The 24,107-nt window shown below is 40.7% G+C and overlaps 2 protein-coding genes across 2 annotated transcripts in view; both read right to left on the reverse strand.

Moving 5' to 3' along the window:
* ECRG4 (ECRG4 augurin precursor) overlaps nucleotides 1-7,749 on the reverse strand; it is a 59,745-nt gene extending 51,996 nt beyond the window's left edge. The window contains exon 1 of the mRNA XM_088051964.1: nucleotides 7,729-7,749. The gene's annotated coding sequence lies outside the window, so the exon portion shown is untranslated. The remainder of the gene's footprint in view (nucleotides 1-7,728) is intronic.
* An 11,253-nt stretch (nucleotides 7,750-19,002) lies between these two features.
* NCK2 (NCK adaptor protein 2) overlaps nucleotides 19,003-24,107 on the reverse strand; it is an 85,149-nt gene continuing 80,044 nt past the window's right edge. The window contains exon 5 of the mRNA XM_005516562.3: nucleotides 19,003-21,383. Coding sequence (XP_005516619.1) covers nucleotides 21,189-21,383 — 195 coding nt within the window. The 3' untranslated portion in view covers nucleotides 19,003-21,188. The remainder of the gene's footprint in view (nucleotides 21,384-24,107) is intronic.

Here is a 24,107-nt window from a genome sequence, read left to right on the forward strand (position 1 = left end):
AGTTGAATGACTAGAAATTAAATAGAACAACCTTTTCTCTGATCTTCTTCTGTCTCCTCTAGTTTCATTAGACATGCAAACTACATATATTTGCTTTTTCAGATGAACACATGCAAGACAATGAAGTGACCTTGTCTGTAGCAGGTTCTGGGTGCCTACTTAACATGTTTTACTAAAATTTCTGTGTCAGCATTTCAGCTGAGCCAGAAGACAAAGCATGGTATCAAGCCCAGGTTCACTGACTTTGCCAGATGCTCTGTGACACAGAACCTTGATGTTCACTGTTCACCTCTCCTCTCAGCCAGCGCAGGGACGACACCAAGCACCAAGAACTGTCTGCTCAGGTGGAAAGCCCTGGAAGAGGTGGGTGGCTGCTGGCAGAGGCGGTTCCTCCAGTTCTTGCTGTGCCTCCAGTACAGAAGCTGGGGGCATGTTGAGTGAGATGTGCTTTCGTGGCACAGTGAGAAGGGGCTGTTAAACTACACAACTGGTTAAAAGTTCCATGACTTCACAGTAGGGTGAGACAGAGAGACTGAAACTGATTTCACAGCCTGGAGCCATGGAAGAGAGGGATGGAGATCCCGGTATTCCAAAATCATCTCAGACAGCAAAGTAAAAAAAGAAAATACAGCTATCAAAAGGAAACTGATACAAGCCGGTCAGCAATTTCTGCCATAGTTATAATTGTTTTGAGTGCTCACCAAGTAATAAAAAATAACTGTTTTTAGAAACCTTTCCCAGGTAGCTGGTTACTACAACAAACAACCCTGCATTTGTAAGGTCAGCCCCCAGCTGTGCATGGAGCAGCCCCACTCACAGCTACAAGAAAGCCTCACACTTGCAGCAAATACCCTCTCAGAGGGGATGATGCTCTGCCTTGCCTTGCCTCCCCTTCCTAAAGCTGCTCCAAAGCTCCCCAGTCATCACATACCAGCCTGTTAAGAGACACCAAAGTGATTACACTTGTTCATAAAATGTGTTTACAGAACTACTTAATTCCTGTTATTAGCACTTGACACGATGGACTGGTTTTCTTGACATGACTGCAGCTCCACTCAGCACTTAGACAATCCCCCAAGAGCAACCCTGAGACATCCCTGCAGCTTAGCCACACATGGGCAAGCTGGGTCTCACCTCCAGACAGGCTGATACCAGAGACTGAAACACATGCAGTGCTCTTAGCTGTATGTGTAGCATCCTTGGCACTTGCCAGCTCCCAAAACTGTTAGTGTTTATCTGCTCACCCATCACTTGCATCAGCTTTCTTACTGCTGACCAGTGGGATGATCCAGTTCTAAAAGGCTCCACTGCTGTGCTGTACATCTTAAATTATACATACAGTGCTCTGCCATAGGGGAAAAGCAATCAAAGTGATTTATTTCTGAGTGAACAGAAAGTGTCCCCTTTGTCTCAAAACAGTAATTACTGTGGGCCACATTCCAATGCTAGCCCTAGCCATGGCAGGAGTTACTAGAACAGAGGTTATTTGTGGAGTAAGGTATTTCTCAGCAGGTATCAGGATGTTGGTTTTCAGCCCTAAAGCCTCTACATTAAATACTACACACCTTTAATTATTTCAATTTACTTTTAATCAAAGGATGTGGAACTGGAGTGCCTCCCTTTCTCTTTGCTGATAGCTGCTCCCATTGATATGCAGAAATTCAATTAATTACTGCAAATTTTAGGACAGAAATAGCTATGCAGGTATCTGTGAAGATGCTAAAAATGTCAGGAGAAAAGTGAGATAAATGTCAATGTTATTAAAAATAAATGTCTACTTAATGCAACATTTACCTAAATGTTTGCCAGAAAACAGTAAATAAGGAATTTAAATCCTGATGTAGCACAATAACATACTGAGGTTAAACTCCACCTCTGCACTGAAAGACAGACCAAGATGAAAATCTCATTCCAAACCCTGATATCATCTGTACTAGCCCTCTGCACAAAAGTGGATTTTATCCAACATACAGTGACTTTGTAAACAACCCACTTCCTTTTTACCAATACTGAGTTTAGTTTTCTAATGTTTCCTTCCACATCCACAATGGTGCCTTATCAAACCCCACACACTGGCAGAGTGTTGGGATTTATACTCCCTTTTCCATCCACCAGGGCCTCCCAGTTGTTGTTCTGCTGGACCAAGGCCTCAGGCCCCTTCAAAACCTGCTATCCTGAGTTTAAATAGAAACCTTGTACCAGGAAAATAATATAGGAGCGTTTCTTATGTTCTCACGGTTTATCAAATCACGTGGGTGGCTCTTACAGTGAGCTGACTTAGTTATTCCCTCAACTGTGTCCAGCCTGCATGCACCTCTACAAATAGTAGCAGCAATCATTTCGTGTTTTCTAGCAAGCTACTGACACAAGTGTTAAACAGTAAAAAGCCAGCAAATGAGCCCTGAGGAACACCAACAGCTCAGAGAGGATTCACCCCATCTGTCTCCACCTGGTGATCCATCAGCATCAAAACCACTTCCTGCTGGACACTGTTCATTTTCTCCTCTGGATCAAGATGTGAAGAAGGCCCACCTGGGTGACTACTATCAGGCAAGCTTGTAATCTTGGTGAACCAAAACACATCAGGCTGATTTGACAAGATCCATTTTCTCTTAGGTAGAGAGCTGCTAACAAAGTGCTGTTCCCTTTATTTGTTAATAAAGGACTCCAATTTTAGTAGTTTCATTATTTTGCTTTGGATCAATGTCAAGCTGATAGACCTATACTTAGCACCAGCAGTCAATTTTCATAGCCTGGTAGCAGTACACTTTTTTCCACTCACTGACTAAAAATCAACATACAGAGATCAACAGAGCTCCTATCCCCCAGTCTTTAAAATTTCATGGATACAAATTTGTTGGATTTAAGAATTCTAAAATGTTCACAGTCAGCAATTATCCACGGTAACCTTCTCTAGTTTCTATCTCAATGGAAAAGACTTCAATTTCATCATCTGTGATAAAGCTGCATCTTCTATTAGGCCATGAAAGACTGTGTATTAAGACTGTCTTGAGCACTAATCTTAATACAAAGAATCAAAACTGAGTCAGTTTCTTGGCTGGACATTCAAAGATTCCACCTGCAAAGCTCCTGAAAGCTGGTTTCAACTCTGCACAAACTTATCTTCTCAGCACAGTGAGAATAAGTTTTTTTCTAGAACATCTTTAAGTATTTCTGGCTAAGCTAAAACAATTTCTTTGATGTGTGTGGGATGGATTTAGAAGAGAGTATAGAGGGCTTCATGCCAAAGAGTTAAACCTTTTATAAACCAGAATAAAATACAAGCTTTGTTTTACTTAATTTGGGTTATGAGCAGGATATTGGATCACTTCCTAATTTGACTGGCATGATTTATTTCCCTCAAAAAGCTGTGCTGGAAACAATCACTGTACCACCAGGGTAACACTCCATATACATGCAAGAACAGTGACAGAAAACAGCAAATGTCCTCACATGCACTGGCAGCTCCTAAACCTGCAGGGGTTGTACTGTCTGACAGGGAGAAAGCAGGGACCTTGACACTGTTCAAACGAATAAGCACATGCTTGACTAAGATTTGAACAGTGGTTGTAATTGCCATCTGCATTATTTGCCACGGCTGTGTAAAGGTAGTGTCAGGCCCACATTTTTTGAGTATTCAAGGAGGAAATTCAAGATGTCAAGATGTGCTTTCACAGACTGGGGGTTCAGGGTATGCAACTCACATTGTCCATTTTTCACACTATACCTCCCCTCCTTTGGATCACTTCTGACAACGTAATGCCGCAGCTTCAGTTCTGAGCAAGCTCTATAAACTTATCTTCCTCATGGAGGGCAGAAGGAGATATCTGCACACCATAAAAGATTGCATTTGCATAGCTTAGATATTATCAGCTAACATGGAAACATAATATTCTTCCTTGTATCCCAGTAATATCTAACCCATCCTAATTTCCTATTCTGCACATAAGAAGATCTGTGGCAGCAAATACACCCCTCAGCAAGTTAGAGATGCTGCACATGGAGCTCCTGCACTCCAACCATGGGAGTTCCCATGAAATGGCTCCCATTAGATAGCTGTCAGCAATCCTTCCCTTTCCATTGCTTCAGCCTACTCCTGCTGCTTGATGCAACACAAGAACAAAAATGCTCTATAGCCAGACAGACTTGAGTGAACAGCACGGTTCTTAAGAAATTTGCATTGTCAGAGATACAGCTCCTCATGCCTCTTGGAGAAAAAAACACTCCCTCCCTAATTACATTTAAAAAATCCATTGTAGATTTTACTGGCACTGCTGCCAATGACAGAAACCACATTGTCGGTATGAAAGATGAAACTGCAACGTAACTACGAATGAATGCCCACTTTTGTGCAAAAATGCAATCCTAGAAAGCTACAAAAACATTCAGAAACAAGAACTCTTTTATTTGGCCCTGATACTGCCCTCGTGTACAATCCAGTTCACCAAAATAAGACAACCCCCTATCATTAAAGATGATCTCATTGAAAAGCAGCTCCCAGCAAGTTTTCTTGCATGGGAGGCTTTAACTGCCAGCCCTGATGCAGCCTGACTGGGAGCGGTGTTTGCTCAGCACATTCTGGTGGTTTCAGAGACAAAGCCAGAATTCCCAAGGCTCCAGATAATCAAGCAGATGAAGTCATGCACTCTGAATGCTCCAGAAAGAGAAATGGATGGGGGGTGTGGGGTGTGGATGCTGGAGGCAGGAATGGGGGACCACATTTAACAATACCACACAGAAAAGTAGACAGAAAAAATATTCTCCATTTAATGATTCCTTACACTAATGACATGCTGGCATTACCAATAAGATAGTATTTGAAAGAATGAACCATTTAACCCCAGGAGGAGTCAGACTTACAGGCAGTACGTCTAAATGCAGGCACTACAATGCAGCACCTACGTGCTCTCCCCAAGAACAGATCTTTGGTGGCTGCAAGCAGAGCCTAAAGCCAGTGAAGTCCTTTCAGGAACCTCAATTAAGTACCACCTTGTTATCATCCTCATCTCTTTTGAGGAAGGTACTGCTAATACCAGTCAACAGCATGTAGAAGTAAAAGGTGAAGCACATGCCTCCAACAAACCCTTTCATTCAGAGCCTGCTCAGGGAGTAGGCTAGGGCAGAGAGGAGCACAGAGCAGTTCTCAGTAGTGATACTTCAAAGGCAGCCCCAGGTTGGGAAACAGGCTAGAATTAGATACTGATAAACACCAACACTTCAGAAAGCAACCAGTGTTTTAAGGGCCTTTGGGTTTTGGAGTTCACTACAACTGCTTAAGGGAAGTAAGATTTCTAGTCCTTTCTAGAAAACCCTGTACTAGCTGCTTAAAAACTGAAATCATTGTACTGACCTATCCCTGAACTCCTGTGACTTTTTATATTCATCTCTGCCTGCAAGCCCTCCAGGGATGGATCTGGCCTCACACTGCAGCATATTTCTGGGCCTTACACTGCAATTACTATAATAGGCATCTTTCTCTTCAGATTTGGGGAGAGGGTGGTGAAAATCCTTTCCATTCTCATGTGTTTCCAATCATTTTTTCCTTCTTCTTACACACATGCATCTCTTTCCAATTCAAAAATATAACATTTCCCTGCAGATAGCACAGCTGGATGGGTATAGCTCATTAATTTCTAAGAAGCTTCTTTTCTTCCAAACTTCCTATTTTTATTTTAACTCTAGCTTTATGCTTTCTTCTACCTGGGAAGGGATTATGGGCATGGTCTCTGCTGCTGGATGGAAGTGTACCATATTCCAGTTATCTGCTGCATATTAGATACAGCCACCTCTGGATAAAATGGAAATCTCCCAAGGGAGCATTTTTGAAGGAAAGCCCATGCCAGATGCCATGCTGGAATTTCTCTCCTTACGAGACAGGCAGCTGCAGTCAGGCTCAATTCTCCTATTGCCACTGAAATGGCAGCATGAAACTTTTAACAGAGAAAAAGAGTTTACACTTCAGCATTCCAGCCCTGGATATAACACAGCTAGAATCTCTGTTGTCAAACATCCTGCCGTCTCTTGCCACATTGATTTCACTCCATGCTGAGTCTAGTGGCAAAATCACAGCACTAATGAAGTTAATGGGAGTTTCACTAGTGGATTCAAGAGGGCTGAAATTTCACACTGACTCTTCAGTCATAAAATTCCCTCTGCTCACCTCTGAGCTTAACAACTGTGCCCGTTACACCCAGCATGGAGGATCTGGGGTTGATCCAATATCCTTTTAAGTTAATGGAAAGGCTCCCACTAACTTTAATGAGGACTGAGATAGATGAGTTAGCGGATGAGAGCATTTTATTTGAGAAAGGCAGGATGATGATTCACAGCCACTTATCATTGTCTTTTTAACCCCTCGTGTACTATTTCTGTGCTTTTCTAATCCCCTGTGTTGATGTCACTTGTTGCCAATAATGATTTTGCAAAAGTGACATTATAATCAGGTTTTTACTCTTCCCTCCTCCTACCAATTAATGTGAGCAATAACAATTGAGAAAGTCTGACTATCAACAGAAGCATTCAGGAGAGAAAAACACAGATGTAAAAATGCACTAGAAAAAAATTGCCTGCATAACCGTGCTTGAGAATATGCCACAGCCTCACTTATGCCTGCAGCTCACAGTGACCTCTCTGTATTAAGGTAATGTCTTTTGTTGGGAGCACACATCAGTAACCAAATAGCTGTGACAGCAGAGTTGTGCTTAAGAGAAAAGCATTACTTTTTTATCAGTGCCAATCAATAGAGCTGATTTAATGCTCTTCCCTTTCTGTGTGAATATCAGTGGAGGCTCATTCCTCATCCTGATCTTTCTTGCTCACCCTGCACCCCATGCTTGCTGCATGAAAAACTCACACTTGTGTACCTCAGCTTTCTCTTCTTCCCCCTCACCAGTTTTCCTTCAAATACAGAGCACCTTTCTAAAAAGGGCTTACTCTTAATACTGCCCTTTTGTTTTAAATCCCAGTCCTAGAACAGTGAAGTAGTTTCTTTTATTCTGGATGAAGCAAGATTGGAGAAAACAGGTTGCACTGATAATCCAGGCAAACTAGGTCTGATTCAAGTCTCAGAGACTCTAGGAGGACTGTGGATGTCAGTGATAGCAGCATGACACCAAAGCCCATGTGAACATCATACAAACCTTCACTGTGCTTCCTTCTCAACCAGTGGCATGAAACTGGGCTTTTACTAGTATTTCACACCTTTATTTTCACTGCTCTCTTTAAACCTTACCCTCAGTATTATGGCATGCTTGAAAACTGAGCAGAAAGTCTCAAGGCCACATGCAGGGTGGAAATGACAGTCACAGTTACTTGAAGCATCAGCCAGTGGGTTTTAAAGCTGTGGCACTGAAAGAAAACACATTTCAGTCCCAGAGTTCCCACCCCCAAGGCCGCACGTCTCCATTTTTTAATTTTTTGGATCTCAAGAATATTCTCAGACCAATGTATTCAAAATGGAAATGAATAATAACCAGCTTAACAACAGTAATTAATCCCCTTTAAGCACACTTCTGCATGAATCTATTAATTCTCATTTCCAAGTTTTCAGAATTAAAGTGTTTGATATAGTGCATGCTACTTATTCCCTTTAATTAAGCAACCTCCCACTGCTAAAGCGGGTGAAATATTTCATCAGTCAAGAGCATGCACAGCCCTCATGAAGAAAGTTTCTGGGCTTGCCTGACACATAATATAATATGGAGGATCAGTTGAAGTTTCTTGGCTCACCTTAAATCCCACTTGTGGCAGAAGCAGCAGGAGAATTAATTCCCTCCCTTCTTTACAACATGTACCTTGAGAGAGAATTGCACAGTTCAGATTTATATTGAATGCCCTCTTTTCCCTTCTTCACAGACTGAAGTGTGGCTCTGATGAACAGCAAAAAGAAATGATGAATAACATCGCTGAGCATCTGAATGACAGCAAATCACTGACCTATAGGAAACTGTTTTGCAGCACCAAAGCAATTCCACATGAACAAATGTCCATTCATGTAATGAATCCATGTGATTTGCCACTTGGCAACTTTGGCAATAAATTTGAGTAGCAGAGGGATACACTGTCTAAGTTGAAAAAGGAAGAGACTAGCTGTGTTTATACTTCTCAGTGCTGCAAAGCCTGTGGAAGAACAGGAGCTCTAACAAGCCAATGGCAGAAAATGCACAGTACCATTTAATTTTTCTAATTCCTTATTTAATTCTCCCTATTTTTGGGAGCATGTATACAGTATAAAGAAGAAATCTTATGATATTTATTCATTATCATTCTCATAAACAGAAAATGTAAACGTACCACTCTGTCAAGAAGGTGGACCTTCACACATTCAAGACAAGCTGAAATCTGTAGAGGCTTTTTAAATGGTGTTTCATAAGTAGGGCCCAAGGTTGTGCTTTAGGCTTCGTACGTGATTGAGAACTCTCACATACTGAGCACATGGAGAAGGGCACAACAGTGAAAGCACTGAGGTCATAGGGGGTCATTTGACATGGGTGCCTCACATCCAAACAGGACTGTGACCCTGCTTGCACAAAGGAGCTTAGGACTAGAAGAAAGCAAAAAGGAGAGCTTGGCATGGAGCAAGCATACTGGTCCAAAAGAGCACAGGCATTTGAGAAAGTCACGTTTTTGAGCCCAGAACTGAAAAATGATGATTCCTTTGAGACTTGAAAGTTTTTAGGTCACTTTGAACAAGCTTCCTTTAAGTGTGTGCGATTCAAGTCATTCCTGAAAATCCCAGAGGCCGGCCTAACACCATCCCCCTTGATGGAATCAGATTACAAGGAAAACTTGGGTCATTCAAGAAACATCAACTAATAACAAAGTCATCTCTAACAGTCCCAGTGGACTGCAGTGTAGGAGGCTGTGAATCACTGAAGACATGGGAAAATGGCAGCAAGAGAAGGAATAAAAAGACCAGTCTGCAGCAGATAAACAGGTGTAACCTCACTAAATTCTTCTGCAAGCAGTTGTCAGGATCTGATCTCTGCCTGGAAACTCACTGCTCTTTTAGGCATTCAACCTCCAGTACTCAACATCTTATAATGATTACTGCAATATAAAGTTTGTGAAGCTAGCCAGTTCCAACCAGTAGAGAAGAAAGGAACATCATTAAACAGCAAGCTTAATGCTTCTTCTTACAGAGAAGCTGATAGAGAACTCAAGAGGAAGAAACTGCTAAACTTCAGCTACAGTTGTGCTGTATTGCTATACTATCACGAAGATAAACATCAAAATCTATGAGATGAAGGAATTGAAAGCAATCATTCCTAACCTTCTTTTTAAGATCTTTCATACACTACAATGTATGCACTTTTTCCACTAAAATTGTGCAACAAGTGACTATCTGAAATGCAAGTCCCAAAACTGGGAATGTATGTGACATTATTCTCTGTAATTCCAAAAGACTGGAGGAAAATACGTTTCTACACAAGTACAGGCTGGGCACGACCTGGTAATATGCATGTTTCAGCTCAGAAAGCTGATGGCTCTGGGCTGCATCAAAAGCAGTGTAGGCAAGAGAGCAAGGGAGGGGATTCTGCCCCTCTACTCTGCTCCTGTGAGACCCTACCTGGAGTGCTGCATCCAGCTCTGGGGACTCCAGCACACGAAAGACGTGGACCTACTGGAGTACAGAGGAGGGCTGCAAACACAGTCAGAGGGCTGGAACACTGCTCCTAGGAAAACAGGCTGAGAGAATCTAGGTTGTTCAGCCTGGAGAAGAGAAGGCTCTGGGGAGACCTTATAGCTCCTTCCAGTACCTAAAGGGAACTGACAAGAGAGCTGTGGAGGGACTTCTCACAAGGGCATGTAGTGACAGGACAGGGGGGAAATGACTTTAAACTGAAAGATGGTAGATTTAGGTATTAGGAAGAAATTATTTACTTGTGAGGCTGGTGGGGCACTGCAACAGTTTGGCCAGAGAAGTTGTGGATGCCCCATCTCTGCAAGTGTCTAAGACCAGGCTGGATGGGGTTTTGAGCAAACTGGTCAAAAGAAAGGCCTCCCTGGCCATTGCATGGGGGCTGGAACTAGGTGATCTTTAAGGTCCCTTCCAACCAAAACCACTCTGTAATTCTAGGAGAAATCCAGAATTTATTTTTAATACTGGCTTATATTTTAGATGAAGAAAACTTGCAAAATCTCTGTGGGATGGGAATGTAAGGTCTAAGTGCATAGGCACAGTAATATCAGAGTGTTCCTTGAAGAGCTGGAGCATTATTTGAAAGGTGAAATAAACTGAGAAAGCAAATAATATTCTTTTCTTCTCCAAGTTGAGGTTTTTAAATCCCAAAGTATAATATTCTTTAAATTCTTACTATTAAGGTTTTATCCATTAAAAATATCTAGCACTTAAAACACATTCCCCTAGGTAGGATCAAATGACATTAGACAAGACAGCTCTGAAGCTGGAGGGCTGAATTTTAATAACCAGAAAATCTGTGAAAAGCCACAGTAATTCTACAGTAGAAAACTTAAGAAGTCAGGTTCAGATAAAAAGCAGTGCAATAGTTCATACTGAAGTAAGCATGAAATCCCCTTTCATATGACATTCTCTTTGCAGATTTGGCATCATCTCAATTTTTTATACTTTTTGCAAGGTTGGTGAAGTAAATATGCCTTGTCTAAGATAGCTTAGAAAACACAGATATATAATTTAGTCAGTTGCTCTGGAATACAAGTTAACATTTCTGATCCCCTGTGTCTTCTAAAATAAGGCCTCTTAAAATCATAAGCGCAAGTGCCTTAATACCTTCTGATATCAAACAGAAGTCGGTAAGAAATTAATTGCATTAGAGTTTGATCCAAAGCCAAGTCTAGCCATTTTGATCTTTCCATTAAATTTCAGCCTGCCTTGGTGTCAGCCCTTAGAGAACATGTAAATGTTGATGCTCTTTGTGGTTATTGCATAATGTTGCGGGGTTCTCTGCAAATAATTTCCTTCTTCTGCATCTCAGTACATGGCCACTGTCCATTAAAAACAAAAGCATTCTCAAACTAACAGTCAGGGTGACAGATAATGCACATGTGTGCCTCTCAGCACAGGCAGTATCACTGGAAGAGCAGTGATCTTTGTGCTCACATAATGACACACAAATCTTGCTGAAACACATTACCAAAACATTACCATTGTATATTCAAAATATTTGGTGAGTGTAAATTGCCATAATTTACCAGAAGACAGTACCAAGACTGGCCAGTTTCCTGAGTTCTAGGGCAAGAAATTCAGAGGGGGAAAGCACTGTCAAACTTCTCTACCTGCCGGAAAGGATAAGGATTACAGTAAGGGTGAATGTCATTCAGAGAAAGAAATCTCTTCATTAACTTTCCCTATTTTTTTTCAATACCTGTCTACCATCTTAGAGGAGCACAAAAATCTATAGCTCTCTAGTTCACAATTTACCATGACTTAATTTCAAGACTGTTCTTCCTAATGTCTGCTGACACAGATAAAACCCGGAAAAAACTCTCTGCCTTCTTTTTCAGGCCAGTAAAAGATGGCTTTCATGACTGGGAAGCACAGCAGCTGAAAGCCCAGGGGAGGATTAGTTCAGAGCATCCTGTTAAGAGTTCATAACATACTTGCACCCATCCTGACTGGGAGGAGATGGGTCCCATAAAAAAGTACAAAGCCTCATAAAGATGAGGAATCAGCAAAGAGACCAGGTCAGCCAGTATCACTAACAAGGGTGTATTTTAGCTCAGATTCACTGCTTTTGCAACAATAATGTTCCCCTTGCTTGAAAACATCACAGTCAGTCAGTGTTTTTAAGGCCTTGCATCCCCCTAATGTATGTGTACTGGTAAGTCTACTGTTAAAATTGTTTAAATAGGAGGGCCAGCACAGACATGAAGACCATTGAAAAAGAGATGATTCAGAATTGACACACACTGTATTTCACCCCTCCTCATCAAGTTTTACGCATCACCAGCTCCCAATCCAACTCATATCCATGCTGATGTGAAACAACATAGTATTGACAGATAGCCTCACACTGGTCTTCCACAGGCGATGGAGCAATCCTGTATTTTCTGTGTACAGATGGCAAGCAACAAATTCTTCTTACAGCAGTGGGCAATGAGGTTCCCTGACATGGGTATGACTAAATAAGTGCAGATGTTTTTCATATTCAGTGGAAAGGCCAGTGTGAGAAGCAAGTTCAAGATTTTTTTTTCCCTGAGTATCAGACTTAAAACAACTTGCTCAGGTATCAGGGCTGCAAAACATATCATAGTAGCCAAAGGGTATGTGTCCCCAAGCCATTGGAATGGTGGGGAAGGAGGAAGAGCAGAGGAGTTTCAATGCAATTATGTACCCCACTAAAATTGCTGAAATATTGGTTCTCCCTTCCTAAGGTACTGAGCTCACCAAGGATTAAGGCAACCATGTGCAGTCTAGGACAATGTGGCTAACACTCATGCTCAAGGGTAATCAAATTTTTCCCTGGTGACCAGCCTGCTATGGAAAGGCTTGCACTGATTCTTAATGGAGAACTGAGCTCGTTCTAAAACAAATCAAATCTGAAGCAGTCTTTTAAATGGATGGAAAGTAAACACGCACACACACACACATCTATCTGGGACAAAGGGGATTTCTTAGATGTCTTCATTTCCTGCTGCAGAGGCAGACTGCTTATTCAAGCCCACTACTATTTATATCCCGCCTCTCTATCCTGAGAGAAAAAGCATGAACTTCTTTAGAATGAAACTGAAGTTCCTCTGGCCTGGGCCTGCTGAGCCCAGTCCCCCAGCAAATGCCTCATGCAATTATTTTGAACTCTACTCCTGCTCACTGGTGCAAACACATGGATGACTCCATTCGTGTGGGTGAGCACACTCCCAATGGTGCTGTCACCAGCCCTTTCATGCTGCTTCATTTCCATGGCTCCTCGGTGTATGCTCTTTGTCTGCTCTCCATCATCACTGTACAGTGCATAACAATTACTTTGGCTCCACTCTTCTGTTTGAGCTGTTCCTTCCTTTTGTATGTGGGCTGGCAGCTATTTTTTCTTTTTAATTAAAGGGCTTTGTTTATGATATCAGGTTTTGAATGAAGATTTTATAACACACACCATTCTTACAACAATCCTAATAAACAGCACAAACTGGCATTTACAGCTAGAACACAGGGTTATAGTTATATGCTGGTGTAACAACTCCACTACATCAGCCTGAATTTGGATTGATGCAATTCAACCAAATCACATCTCAAAAGCTGCTACTGCTGAATGGCACCTCTCTTGGAGGAATCCTTGCTATTCTCTCTGTTCAGTTCTGGAAAATATTAGCCAGTAGGTGAAGAAGAAACTTCAGCAAGCAAGAAAGGAGGGATGGGCCAACACTCCCAAATACCAACATAAGAATTTCACTGCCCCTATTTTGATGAGTATGCTGTGTAGCATTTGCAGTAAATATGCAGAAATACTGGCCATGTATTTTCCCACTCCTCATTTCAGAATTGCAGATGCTTAGCCGGTTTGAGCACCTTCCACAGTGAGAACACGTGCACTGAAGTTCCGAAATCAAGCTGCTGATTCAAGTGGGTGTTGCACCACCCAGTAACCATCTCTGTGAGTAAAAACAGGTTTGCTCAGGCCATATAGTTGTTTGTTTGATGATCTGTTCCTTGATGTTCCCACAGCACAAATACAGCTCCATGCAGGGAAGTGGACCTGCTCCTCTGCAATCTGGGGGTGTATGGGAGGAGACTGGAGCAAAGCAATCATTCCTCTTCATTAGGCAGACTCTAAATATTAAAGGTTATAAATTAAGGGAGAGTAGAAATACTTGAAGACAAGGAGATGAAAAACTGAAGAAGCTCTAGGGCACAAGAGAAAACAGTTGAGAAAAGCAAAAAAGCAGAGTAGGAGCCCAAGTACAAATCAGGTAGGAAGGCAGTGCAGATGAATAAAGCACAGGACAAGCAGGATTCCTGGAAGCTCAACCAGCATCAATGAAAATTATGCCAGACCACATGCAACTGCACTAGGAAAAACACAAGAAAGATTATTCATCCAAGTCATCATAAAAGTAAAATCATTGCAGTTAACAGTAAAAGAATAAAAATTCAAGCTAGGTGACTGTGTGGTGCCCTACCCTCAAAGATTGAGAACTGTTATATGCACAGTTTGATTTCAGATATATTCCTGAAGGTGGCTGGGTTTGTTCTTCATGAAATTCTAAGACTATCGCAGAATTAACATCCTGCTAATGCTGAGGAAAGCAATCTCCTCCTTCCATAAGTAACCAAAGTAGTTCCTGGCATTGCATTACATAATGAGCTCCTCCATTATTACAGCTTTAGAATTATTTGCAAGTTTTTACAGAGTATTTGATTTAAACCAGAAGGGTAACCTGTTCCCTCTTTTTTTTTGTTTCTTTTCTAAAGAATGGCCGGAGTTCATTCTGTTAGAACAAAGTGCTTCCCAGAACTACCATGAAGTAGGAAAGCACCTTTGGCTCTTATTTCCCCAACATCAGATAACGCAGTTCATCATGAAGAGTATTATTTCCCAAGAAGCCAACACTGGATGGAAAGACCATTGTTCCAAATGATCCCCAAAGTTCCAGAACAGCAGCCAAGGACTCGAAGACCTTCCAGAACTAACAAGACTGTAAAGACATGTATTTCTAAGGAAAAGAAATTGGAGAGGAAAAAAAAAAAAAAAAAAAAGACAAATCTGATGTTAATTTAGGGAGACAAACCTCCAAGGCCACTGTTGAACAACATGGGATGTTGCCATGGAAGAGTACATGACTGGTAATCTAATGCTTATCACGTGGCAAAGGGCTGAGTTGAGAATGGTAACTTTTAAAACATGCTCAGGCTTCTAATTTTTACAGAAAAAGTAATAATAAAGAGCATCAGAAGGCTGACAATATAGCTATGGTTATATACCAGAAATGCCAGCTAAAATGAAGATATAATTTCTCTTAAATCATTCTGAACTTTATAGCAGAATGATTACAGAGACAAGCCAGAGAAGTGGCACATCTGATCTCTGTTAGCACAAGAAACAACCCTGAGACTTATTAACACCAAACACCAATAATGTCAGCATTCACTGCTGAATTAGTAAGGGCAAAGGACAAACATAACTAGGTTTAATGATTTCTCTGTGGCACACACCCATTCCTGGTGGGTTCTCCAAGACCTTGTTCTTCTCTTCACACTGCACTCTGTGCTTAGCCCAAGCTAGTCACACAAGAGCCCTGACACTATGGAAATCTCTTCTAATATAATCACAGTCACCCTGTCTTTGGTGGAGACAGGCTGTAGCAGCACAAAGTCAGGCCAATGCCAGTGCAATACCAAGGAACATGAAATAGCACCCCACTTTTTACTGGGACATAAACCTGCAAGGATTTTCATTAGGAAAGCTGTCATAAACATGAGTAGACTTAATTTTCCTGGGGCCTCAACATTCACATTCTCTCCTGCAGCGCTAATTCCTGTGAATTTATTTACATATAAACACACTGTACACCAAAAAAAGGGTTAAGTTTAACTTCTACAAATAGCTATGCATATTCAAAAGAAAATAAACATCCTAATTCTCCAAAGAGAAACCATCAAGACACTTGGTTAATGATACCAGAGCCTGTTCTCTCTAACTGTCTCCTGGTATCCTTATCCACAATTCTTTATTGGCTGTATTATCATCATCATCATCTCTGGACTTTGTATTCCAAACATACCAGCTGCCCACAACTAAAGGGCTCCTTTGCATTACCAATTATAATTGCACTGAATGCACTACTGGTTCTGTGACATAAAAAGGAATTAAAAAAAAAAAAAATCATCAAGCTTATTTCAACTTGAGAGAGTTGAACCCAGGTGAAAAACTAAGTCAGTAACCCACAGAATCCACTAATTAATTACCATACAGATGTATGCATCCAATCTAATGGAGATCAAAATTAAAAAGAAAAAAAAAAGTAGCCCATTATTCACCACAGTTTCAATTACAGGTGGGAGAATAATTCCACTTAACACATTCCCTGTGGCCTGGCCCACACTCAAGAGATGTTTTTTGGGAAGAAGCTTAGAAGCAAAAATCTCGCTTGAACACTGGAGCAGGACACCTCATTTGAAGTCTTCCCTGAAAAATCAAAACAAAAAGCCCCACCAACAACAAAGAAGTCCTCAAAATCCCAGTTCTCCCTTTGTTAAGATGACTATTTTCTATAGTAAGACATTGAGAATCAAGAACTTTATCCATCCATTCCTTCAATAAAATGGACTAAACCAGCATTAATATGTTAACCTTTGTATTACTTCATGCACTCATGCCATATGATGTCAAGCTAAATTCCAAACTAAATCCATTTAAGTAAATAGAAAAGAACATTTCTTACCTTTTAGTCTCTCTTCACTGTGGACTCCCACTGCTGAAGATAATCTGTCAAGTTAGAGAGACTTCTTTTTTCTTTTTGTTTAACCTCCCACTCTTAAACCATTTAATATTACCACATGGGAAAGCAAATGCAAGGAAAAACTTGTCTAATGTGTCAATGGCTACATGTCACTTCTATTAGTCAGCTTCTGTATCAGCCTGGGTGGATAGTTCAAGTAACTACAGGGGAAACAGCCTATTTTCTAACAAGAAAAGACACACTAAGAATATGCCAGAAAAAAAAATTACATTTTAGAATACAAAAAGAGTGCAGGGTTCCAGCAGCATGCAAGAGACCAGAAAATACTAGAGTTTTAAGTATATATATAAAGATATTTTTCACATTAAGTCAGTTTAGGTCAAAAAACATTATGTGTTGATTTCTCAAAAAAATTATAACTATATCCAACAACATGAACGCCCACCTAAAAAAGAGAAAAAGACAGCAAGCTATTGCTTTTGCAAGACACTGGCACAAGAACGTGTATTAGTCACTGTTATCACATACCAAAGCTGGTGCACATTTGGGATACAATTACAGTATACTTTCCAGAACAGCATTGCACTACTGATTTACTTGTTAGTCAAAATAGTGAATGAATGGCAGCATTTCCTTGCATCCTTCCATTCATGTGGTATAGGCAATCTGTAATGCTCTTCAGGACTGTGCATGCTGTACACTCTTGCTGGCTTGCACTTTTCCACTTTATAAAAAAGGCACTGAATTTTGGATGTACTGAAAAGAAAGGAATAGGAAAGTTCACAGTTCCTAAAGCATTTTAAGAGATCAGTGTTACTTTAGCAATACAATTTTCACAGCTTATTATATTTTAACAAGTTTCCATTTAAAAATGAGTCATCCCATCCCACTGGAGTAAGAAAACAGAACCTGTCAGATTCAGATTGTAGAGACCGTCCAAGTTTCATTTACCTCTAAAACACTGAATTAAACTATCTTAAGACCAAGAAAAAATGGAAGTAAAAGTTATTTAGTAGCTTTTGCCAATTGTCAGACCTAGTTCAAAGGACCTGTAATCCATTTTCCTAGTTTTTTATTTATAATTAAGGCAAAAATCTGAGTCATTTTTATAGGTGAAATTATATGGTGGCATTCTGGAAGTACTTCAATTTTGTGTTATAATAGAAGTTATTGTTCTAAGTGTGGAAGATCTCTATTTCCCCATAGTGAAACCATTAAACCAGACACCAAACTTGCCAGTACAAAAAAGCTACAATAAAGGTTTGGAGGAACAGCTGTAAACTTTTAGGATTTAATATACATTTATGAGACATAAAGATCTGAATAGAGAACACTGAGCAGAACCATTCAAGTGTGGGACTTCAGAGTTTGTTCATGCAGTCAGTGACATTAAGTACCCAACTGCATGTCTTTATTGCCTCCTCTCTACTCAAAAGCAAAGAGTAAGCAAATCCTTTGCTTTTATAGCACAGTATATCCATGTGAGTTTACCTGGCATGTTCTCAGTGCACTCTTAGATTAATCCTTTACTAATTTGTCCACACCTAATATGTGATAATAAAACAGGGTGATATAACAAACAGTCAAGATAACGTCAAGTGGGAGATTGTCACCAAGCTCCCAGAGCTAAAATTATAAACATGGATCTAAAATTTCTGCCACTGTGTGGAAAGTACAGCAACTGTTATGGATTCACAAGTCATTCACATTCCTCCACCAGCAAGACAAGAAAACATTAACAGCTGTATAGGAGTAGTAGTTAAAAGTACAACTTATGCACCTGTATGAATCAGGTAGGATGGCAAAACCCAGACTAAACACCATAAAGAAAAATCACAACTTCTACTCCATCAGAAATTATTTGAGCCTTTAATGAATACTGTAAGCAATGAAATTCAGGTCACCACGACTCCGCCCATATTTAAATAAAAAATCCCACGCCCACCGCAAGCTTTGACAAAGAGGCTGTAAGTAGTCAAAAAATAAAGATGAGATTTTGTCAAATAATTGAAAGATGTGTATAAAAATAGGAAAATAAATCCATGTCTATTGCCCCTTTATGAAGCATTTAGTACTGAAGATTATTAATGCTTAAGCCAAGTCCAACAAACAAGACGAAAAGGGCAGGAAAAGGTGAAAAAATTAGTATGAACATACCTCAGTAATGATGGGAACAACTGAAGAGCTATTAATGAGCCTGTTGAACAGAAAGCATGCTGATAAAATACAGCATGGGAAAAACCAAAGTGAGACTTACTTGAGAAAAAAGAAATTACTTGAGCTAGTAATTTACAGGTCATAAACTAACTGCTTCCAAAACAAAGTACTTTACAATTCACACCTCAAGACACAGAAGGTGTTTACAGAGGATAAGGTAACAGAAACAAGCAAAGAAAATTTGATAAATCCATTAAAATATAAAGCATGTCGTAAAACCTTCATTCAGATGTCTATCTGATTTAGTTCTAAGATACTAAGACTAGAAAGGACTTAGGAACTAAGAGAGCTTGTAAAAATGGACTCCAGAAAAAAGTGAAAAAAGATTGCAAGAGGTATATGAAGGCTTCTGAAACAGGAAACATAGGGATTATTTCAGGAAAAAAAGGAACACAGGGCATGAAACAGTAATTAGAGTAATCAGTTTACTAAAAAGGTAAACCATTCCCATAAATAATTTTTGCAAATACTATCAGGAGACAATAAGACTGAAAAGCAATTCACTCAAACCTGAAAATGCTCATACAACATACAGCTGACTTTCTTAATGTTATTGCCATAGCCAGTACATGCTTAGATTCACCTAAAGAAAAAACTGGGTATTAGAAGGCAAATCCCTACATTCTCTGCAGAATTCACTCCCACTGTGGAGTCCTTCTGTAGGCAAGTTGTAAACAACTGGTACTTCTCACCAACTTCCTAAAGAAAACTTCTATCTTCTTAGAAGACAGTGTGGGTAGGTGCTCTTCAGGATAACACATGATCATTTTGGATTGCTCTGAATCACTGCTTTCTTTCGTTAAGCTTTACCAAGCACAAGTGTCACTGCCCAATTTTTAGTTAATGCACATACAGAAAAATACATATTTAAGTTCCAATGCAAGCTGTCAATTCAGAAAACCTTACATAAATAAGATTTCAAGAGTGGTGGAAAAATAGTACATGCATAGAATTTCAGAAATTGTACTAGCCTCTTGGATCTGAGCAAGACTGCAGTTCATTTGCAAAGGTGCCAGTGCAGTCTCCTGGCAGTGGCATTATTTACCCCAAAGCAAGTCAGACAGTGCTGGTATCTGCTTAACCTGCTCTAGAGTTATACACAGAGGTAGTTGCACTACTACTGGCTGAAACACAGAATAGGTAAGAAATGTGTTCTAATAGCAAAGAGGTACCAGGAAATAGGTCCATCTTGCAGTTTTCATTAAAGCTATGAATGGACCATCATAACTTACTTATCACAGAAACAAGAAACACAGAGCTCATTAGACACTGCCTCATATCAAACCTGTCCTCTGCCATCGCAAATGATTTTTTTAGGCCACACAAATTCCAAGACAAACAAATTCATTATTCACTCTATTTCACCTTGCTAAAGTAACACAAGGACTACCACCCAAGGATAAATCCAGTACTCCATCATGACGTAATACCTTTTTTATTACAATATCCAAAAAACTGAGTATGCAAGATTTTGAGATCTCATGATCCCTTCTTCAATCTCAGGAATGTGCCATCTAAAGACTGTATATTTAAACCATAAAGGAGTTTAAATGCAAAGAAAAGAGAAAAATGCATTTTCTTCATAAACATTCTGTGTGTCTCTTCCTACCAACCACGCCATCCTCTGTAAAACCCGAAGATTTCTTTCTGTAAAGCAAATATATATATAGTGTTGGTAGCCCATCCCACCCTGTCCCAAGATCAGTTTTTATTAATCTTCTGTATTAGTGTCAACAATCAGCTACAGATACATATTACTTTGAGAATTAAATACATAATTGTTTAATTCAAACAAGCAGAAGGGCAAGAGGAAAAAGCATTATGTGGATGGCACATTTGGTTGTAGATTACCAAAACATTCAGCCTTTACAATTCAATTATTCTTTCTCTAGTAATCAACTTTCAAATAAAATTTCTCTTTGTTGCAATTACAGACCAAAATACACTAGTTTTCTTTTACTACAATCTTACCATAGTAGTTTAAGAAGTACTATTACAAAATGCTTTTAATTAGTGTACTCTTTACAAAGAGTCAGAGAGGCAATGTAATAGCAGAGTACAGTGTAAAGAGTGCTTCTAGGAACTAGGAGGTTTTGTATTATCCTACTCGGTAAGCAATATAGCTACAGAACTCACAGCCACAACTGTTACGTCTACTCTCTCTCACTTAAGCAGCTGCAGCTTCAGTGCATTCAAACTGTGCCCGATGTCTCTGAACGGAGAGTTCTGCCTGCGTGAGCAGTCTGAACAGATTAACACTGGTTTGAATTGAAAACGCCCCTCCTTGATCTGAGCTAACTATGTAAACGTACACAGGAGAGGGGCGTTTTGAACTCTGCCGGGAAGGTGAGTGCTAGCCATGGCCACCCAAGGGAAACTCTCAACCTGAAGAGAGGTGGTCAGAGGTTAACAGAACTGGAACACAAAAAAGAGGCAAACAAAAAAAAGAGGACCAACAGCAACTGACAGAGCAAACACTTTAGAAAGAGCCTATTCCTTAAGCCTGCTTCAGATATTGCTCTGCTCTATAAAAGTGAATTTAGGACCTAAGGCTTGTAAGTTATAAGAGGCCCAGGTGGCCAAGTCCATCTTCAACGTCACTGAAGTGCTTTCACAAGATATAGCTTTTCCCCGTGTTCACTGGTGAAGATGGGAGCCTTTTTGTAGTGTTCCACCAACTCATCCATAGTATTAAATCGTCGCTGCCCAATACAATAGACATTGTCCACGAGCTGCACCTTGAAATGTTTGTTCTTCCCCGATGCCTTTAGAGATACTGAGAAGTCACTGGGCTGTAGAGAAGAATTCAAAAAGAAAAAAAAAATTACATAAAAGTGAACAAAACGATGGCATAATTTTGCAGTTTCAGGAACAAACTGTGTCATAGAGTTGACAGTAATTTACATTAGTCTTTGTTCCACAGCTCGGTGCTTTAGCTTCTTAAGAAACCAAATAGCCTATTATTCAATAAATAATTGCCACTGTTATTAACGTGCACAGTTAAGTCAGTTAAGTGAACGCTCCCCAGATGCACAGTCTGAAGTTGCCAATTACATGACTAAATTGCAAATATTATCTCAGTTACTCAATCTAGAAGCACAAGAATGTCAAGGAGAAGGGAAGAATTTTTATCATGCATGTCTTCCTCACTAGAGTGCCCTGGAGAAAATAATTACTGCAATGTAGCTTGGGTGAGATGAAGAAAATTCCCCATTTTGCTTTTTTTAAAACCGTGACCACTAGAGGGCCATTCTTGCTTTGCATTGCAATAGACAAAAACACATGCACCTTTTATCTTCATTACTATATGCATGGGGAATAATTTCTCCCATTGAGTACACTTCCTTTGTAAAAAAAGATAAAGCTATAGAAGAAAAACAGTACAAATCTCACCATCACACCACTACCCACAAAAGACAGAATTTATGCACTAATTAAGTTACTCAGGACATAACAATTTCTGACAATAAATCTCTTCATCCTGGCAATCAGTTGCTTTAACAAGGAGAGTGCTGTCATCCAAACAGCCAGAATGAGACCATTCCACTTTCTTCACCAGAAGCACCATAGGAGGGTAGAAAGGACACAGTGTCCCTTGCTTCCAGGTGAACTCTGTCTCCAGCCACCTACAGCTGCTGGCCGGCCACAGAGATGGTGTAAAAGCCTGGGCAATAAGGATTTAATGCGCTGCTATGCCTCAAATATCAATGACCATTCAAGTAGGCAAATTAGAAAAGGATGTGGCTGGAAAGGGGGGGATGTGCATAGGCAGGGCAGCACCTTTCTTAGGCCAATTTTCCTGTTCTGGTCCATGGAGACCACACAACACAAAACAGTACAGACATGGGAATGGGGTCAAGGAGCCAATAAGTCCAGTAGAGGGGGATCAAGACCACCAAAAGACCCTCAAAGCTCCCCCCATTTCCATAAAGGTCCAGAAGAGTACACATGCTGATTCATTTACATGAAGAGTAAGAAACCTACTCCCAGGGAGGGGAAACTTACCTATAACCAGGTAGCCCCACAAAGCCTTGGTGATGCACCCCCCAGGCCCTGTATACCCTGTTGGCTGGACTAATTCTGGATCCAGGACTGGATCTCCTGCCCTCTTCAGTCTGATCTACCTTTCACTTTCTCTTTCTACCCTCTTTTCTTTTATTGTTCCCCTTACTATTAGAGAGTAGGGGCAAAACATGTTTTTTTATGCCAAATGTGTAGTTTGCTAATAAAACTTCATGAGCTTCTTTTGGACTCTTGTGGTTTTTGCCATTCTTTGATGAATCTTGGGTGCTCCCTTCCATGTAGGAGTGGGATATGACAGATGGGAGCATGGGTTTGCCCTGTGAGAGGTGTATGGAAGTGCCATCAGCCAGCAGGAAATTGAATAGTAAAAAGCACACACTGAAGTTTGTAACAAGCACTTAATGGAGTTAAGTAATGCTTATGCTACTCTGGAGCTACTGCTGCAGTGTCTCAGCCCACTGAAGGCATGGCTTCAAGCACAAACTGCTGAAGGCACATGCCAGGCTTTTGACACAACCTTACTGTGTCCCTTGGTCCTCTCCCCACCACACTGCTGCTTTGGCCGGGCCAGCACCGCAAACCTGTGTTTGCCCAGGCTAAACAAAACCCACCTGGGTCACAGCACTGCCTTAGGAACAATCCTGAGCACAGCCATGGCACAGCAGAGGACTAAGTGTACGGGTCAGGAGCCCTCACATGTTACTCCTGCCACCAGACTTCAGGTCACAAAACCACACCGAGTCCTCTACACTGCATTTTGCAGGGGACCAAACACACACTGAGTACATACCCAAATAAGCTGGAGGACAGCATTTTTTCAGACATGCTGTCTTTATTCCTGCAATAAAATGAGTCTCTGCCCACACAACCCTCACATCCCGCCTATCCCAAATATCTCATCTCTTGCATCTCCTTCTCACCTGTTTTAGAACGAATGCTTTCTCTGTCTTCCCTCTGACTCCATGTACCCTGCCACAGCAAACAAAGCTCCTGCCACGCCTGTTGATCTGGCTCTGTCCAGTTCCTCAGACTTGAGGCTCAGCTTTGGACAGCAGCTCTTCTCCCTTTGTACTGCTAAAGGCAGCAGCAATCTCCCCACACCCTTGGCCTAACCCTCTTCTACCTCAAGCCACTACATTCCAGATCAACAAGCATCACTTCTTTAAAAATATATTTTATGTAACACCCGTAGGATAATTACTTGTTCCATGTATAATCCAGGGTCACTGGGTCTTGACCGGGTCAGTGCAGGTTCCATCAGGAAGGCTTCCTCTGGCATTGAGCAGCCACTGGCTCAAAATACACAGAACACTCTCTATGACTGCCAAGAGGGGACTGGGAAGGGTGGGAGAAAGTGATGGAAAGAAATGTGCATAACAGCATATCTTTGGGATTTCCAGTTCCCCGCCCAAGATATATTTTGTGCTCTGCCATCCCTCCCTAACTTCAAGTATGAAAACTGCTATTTTAAGGTAGCTATCTCTGGTATTAAG

Source organism: Pseudopodoces humilis, chromosome 2 (assembly GCF_049639895.1).
Source record: "Pseudopodoces humilis isolate 2021_Gansu_Grassland_sample_001 chromosome 2, ASM4963989v1, whole genome shotgun sequence".
Lineage (NCBI taxonomy): Eukaryota > Metazoa > Chordata > Aves > Passeriformes > Paridae > Pseudopodoces > Pseudopodoces humilis.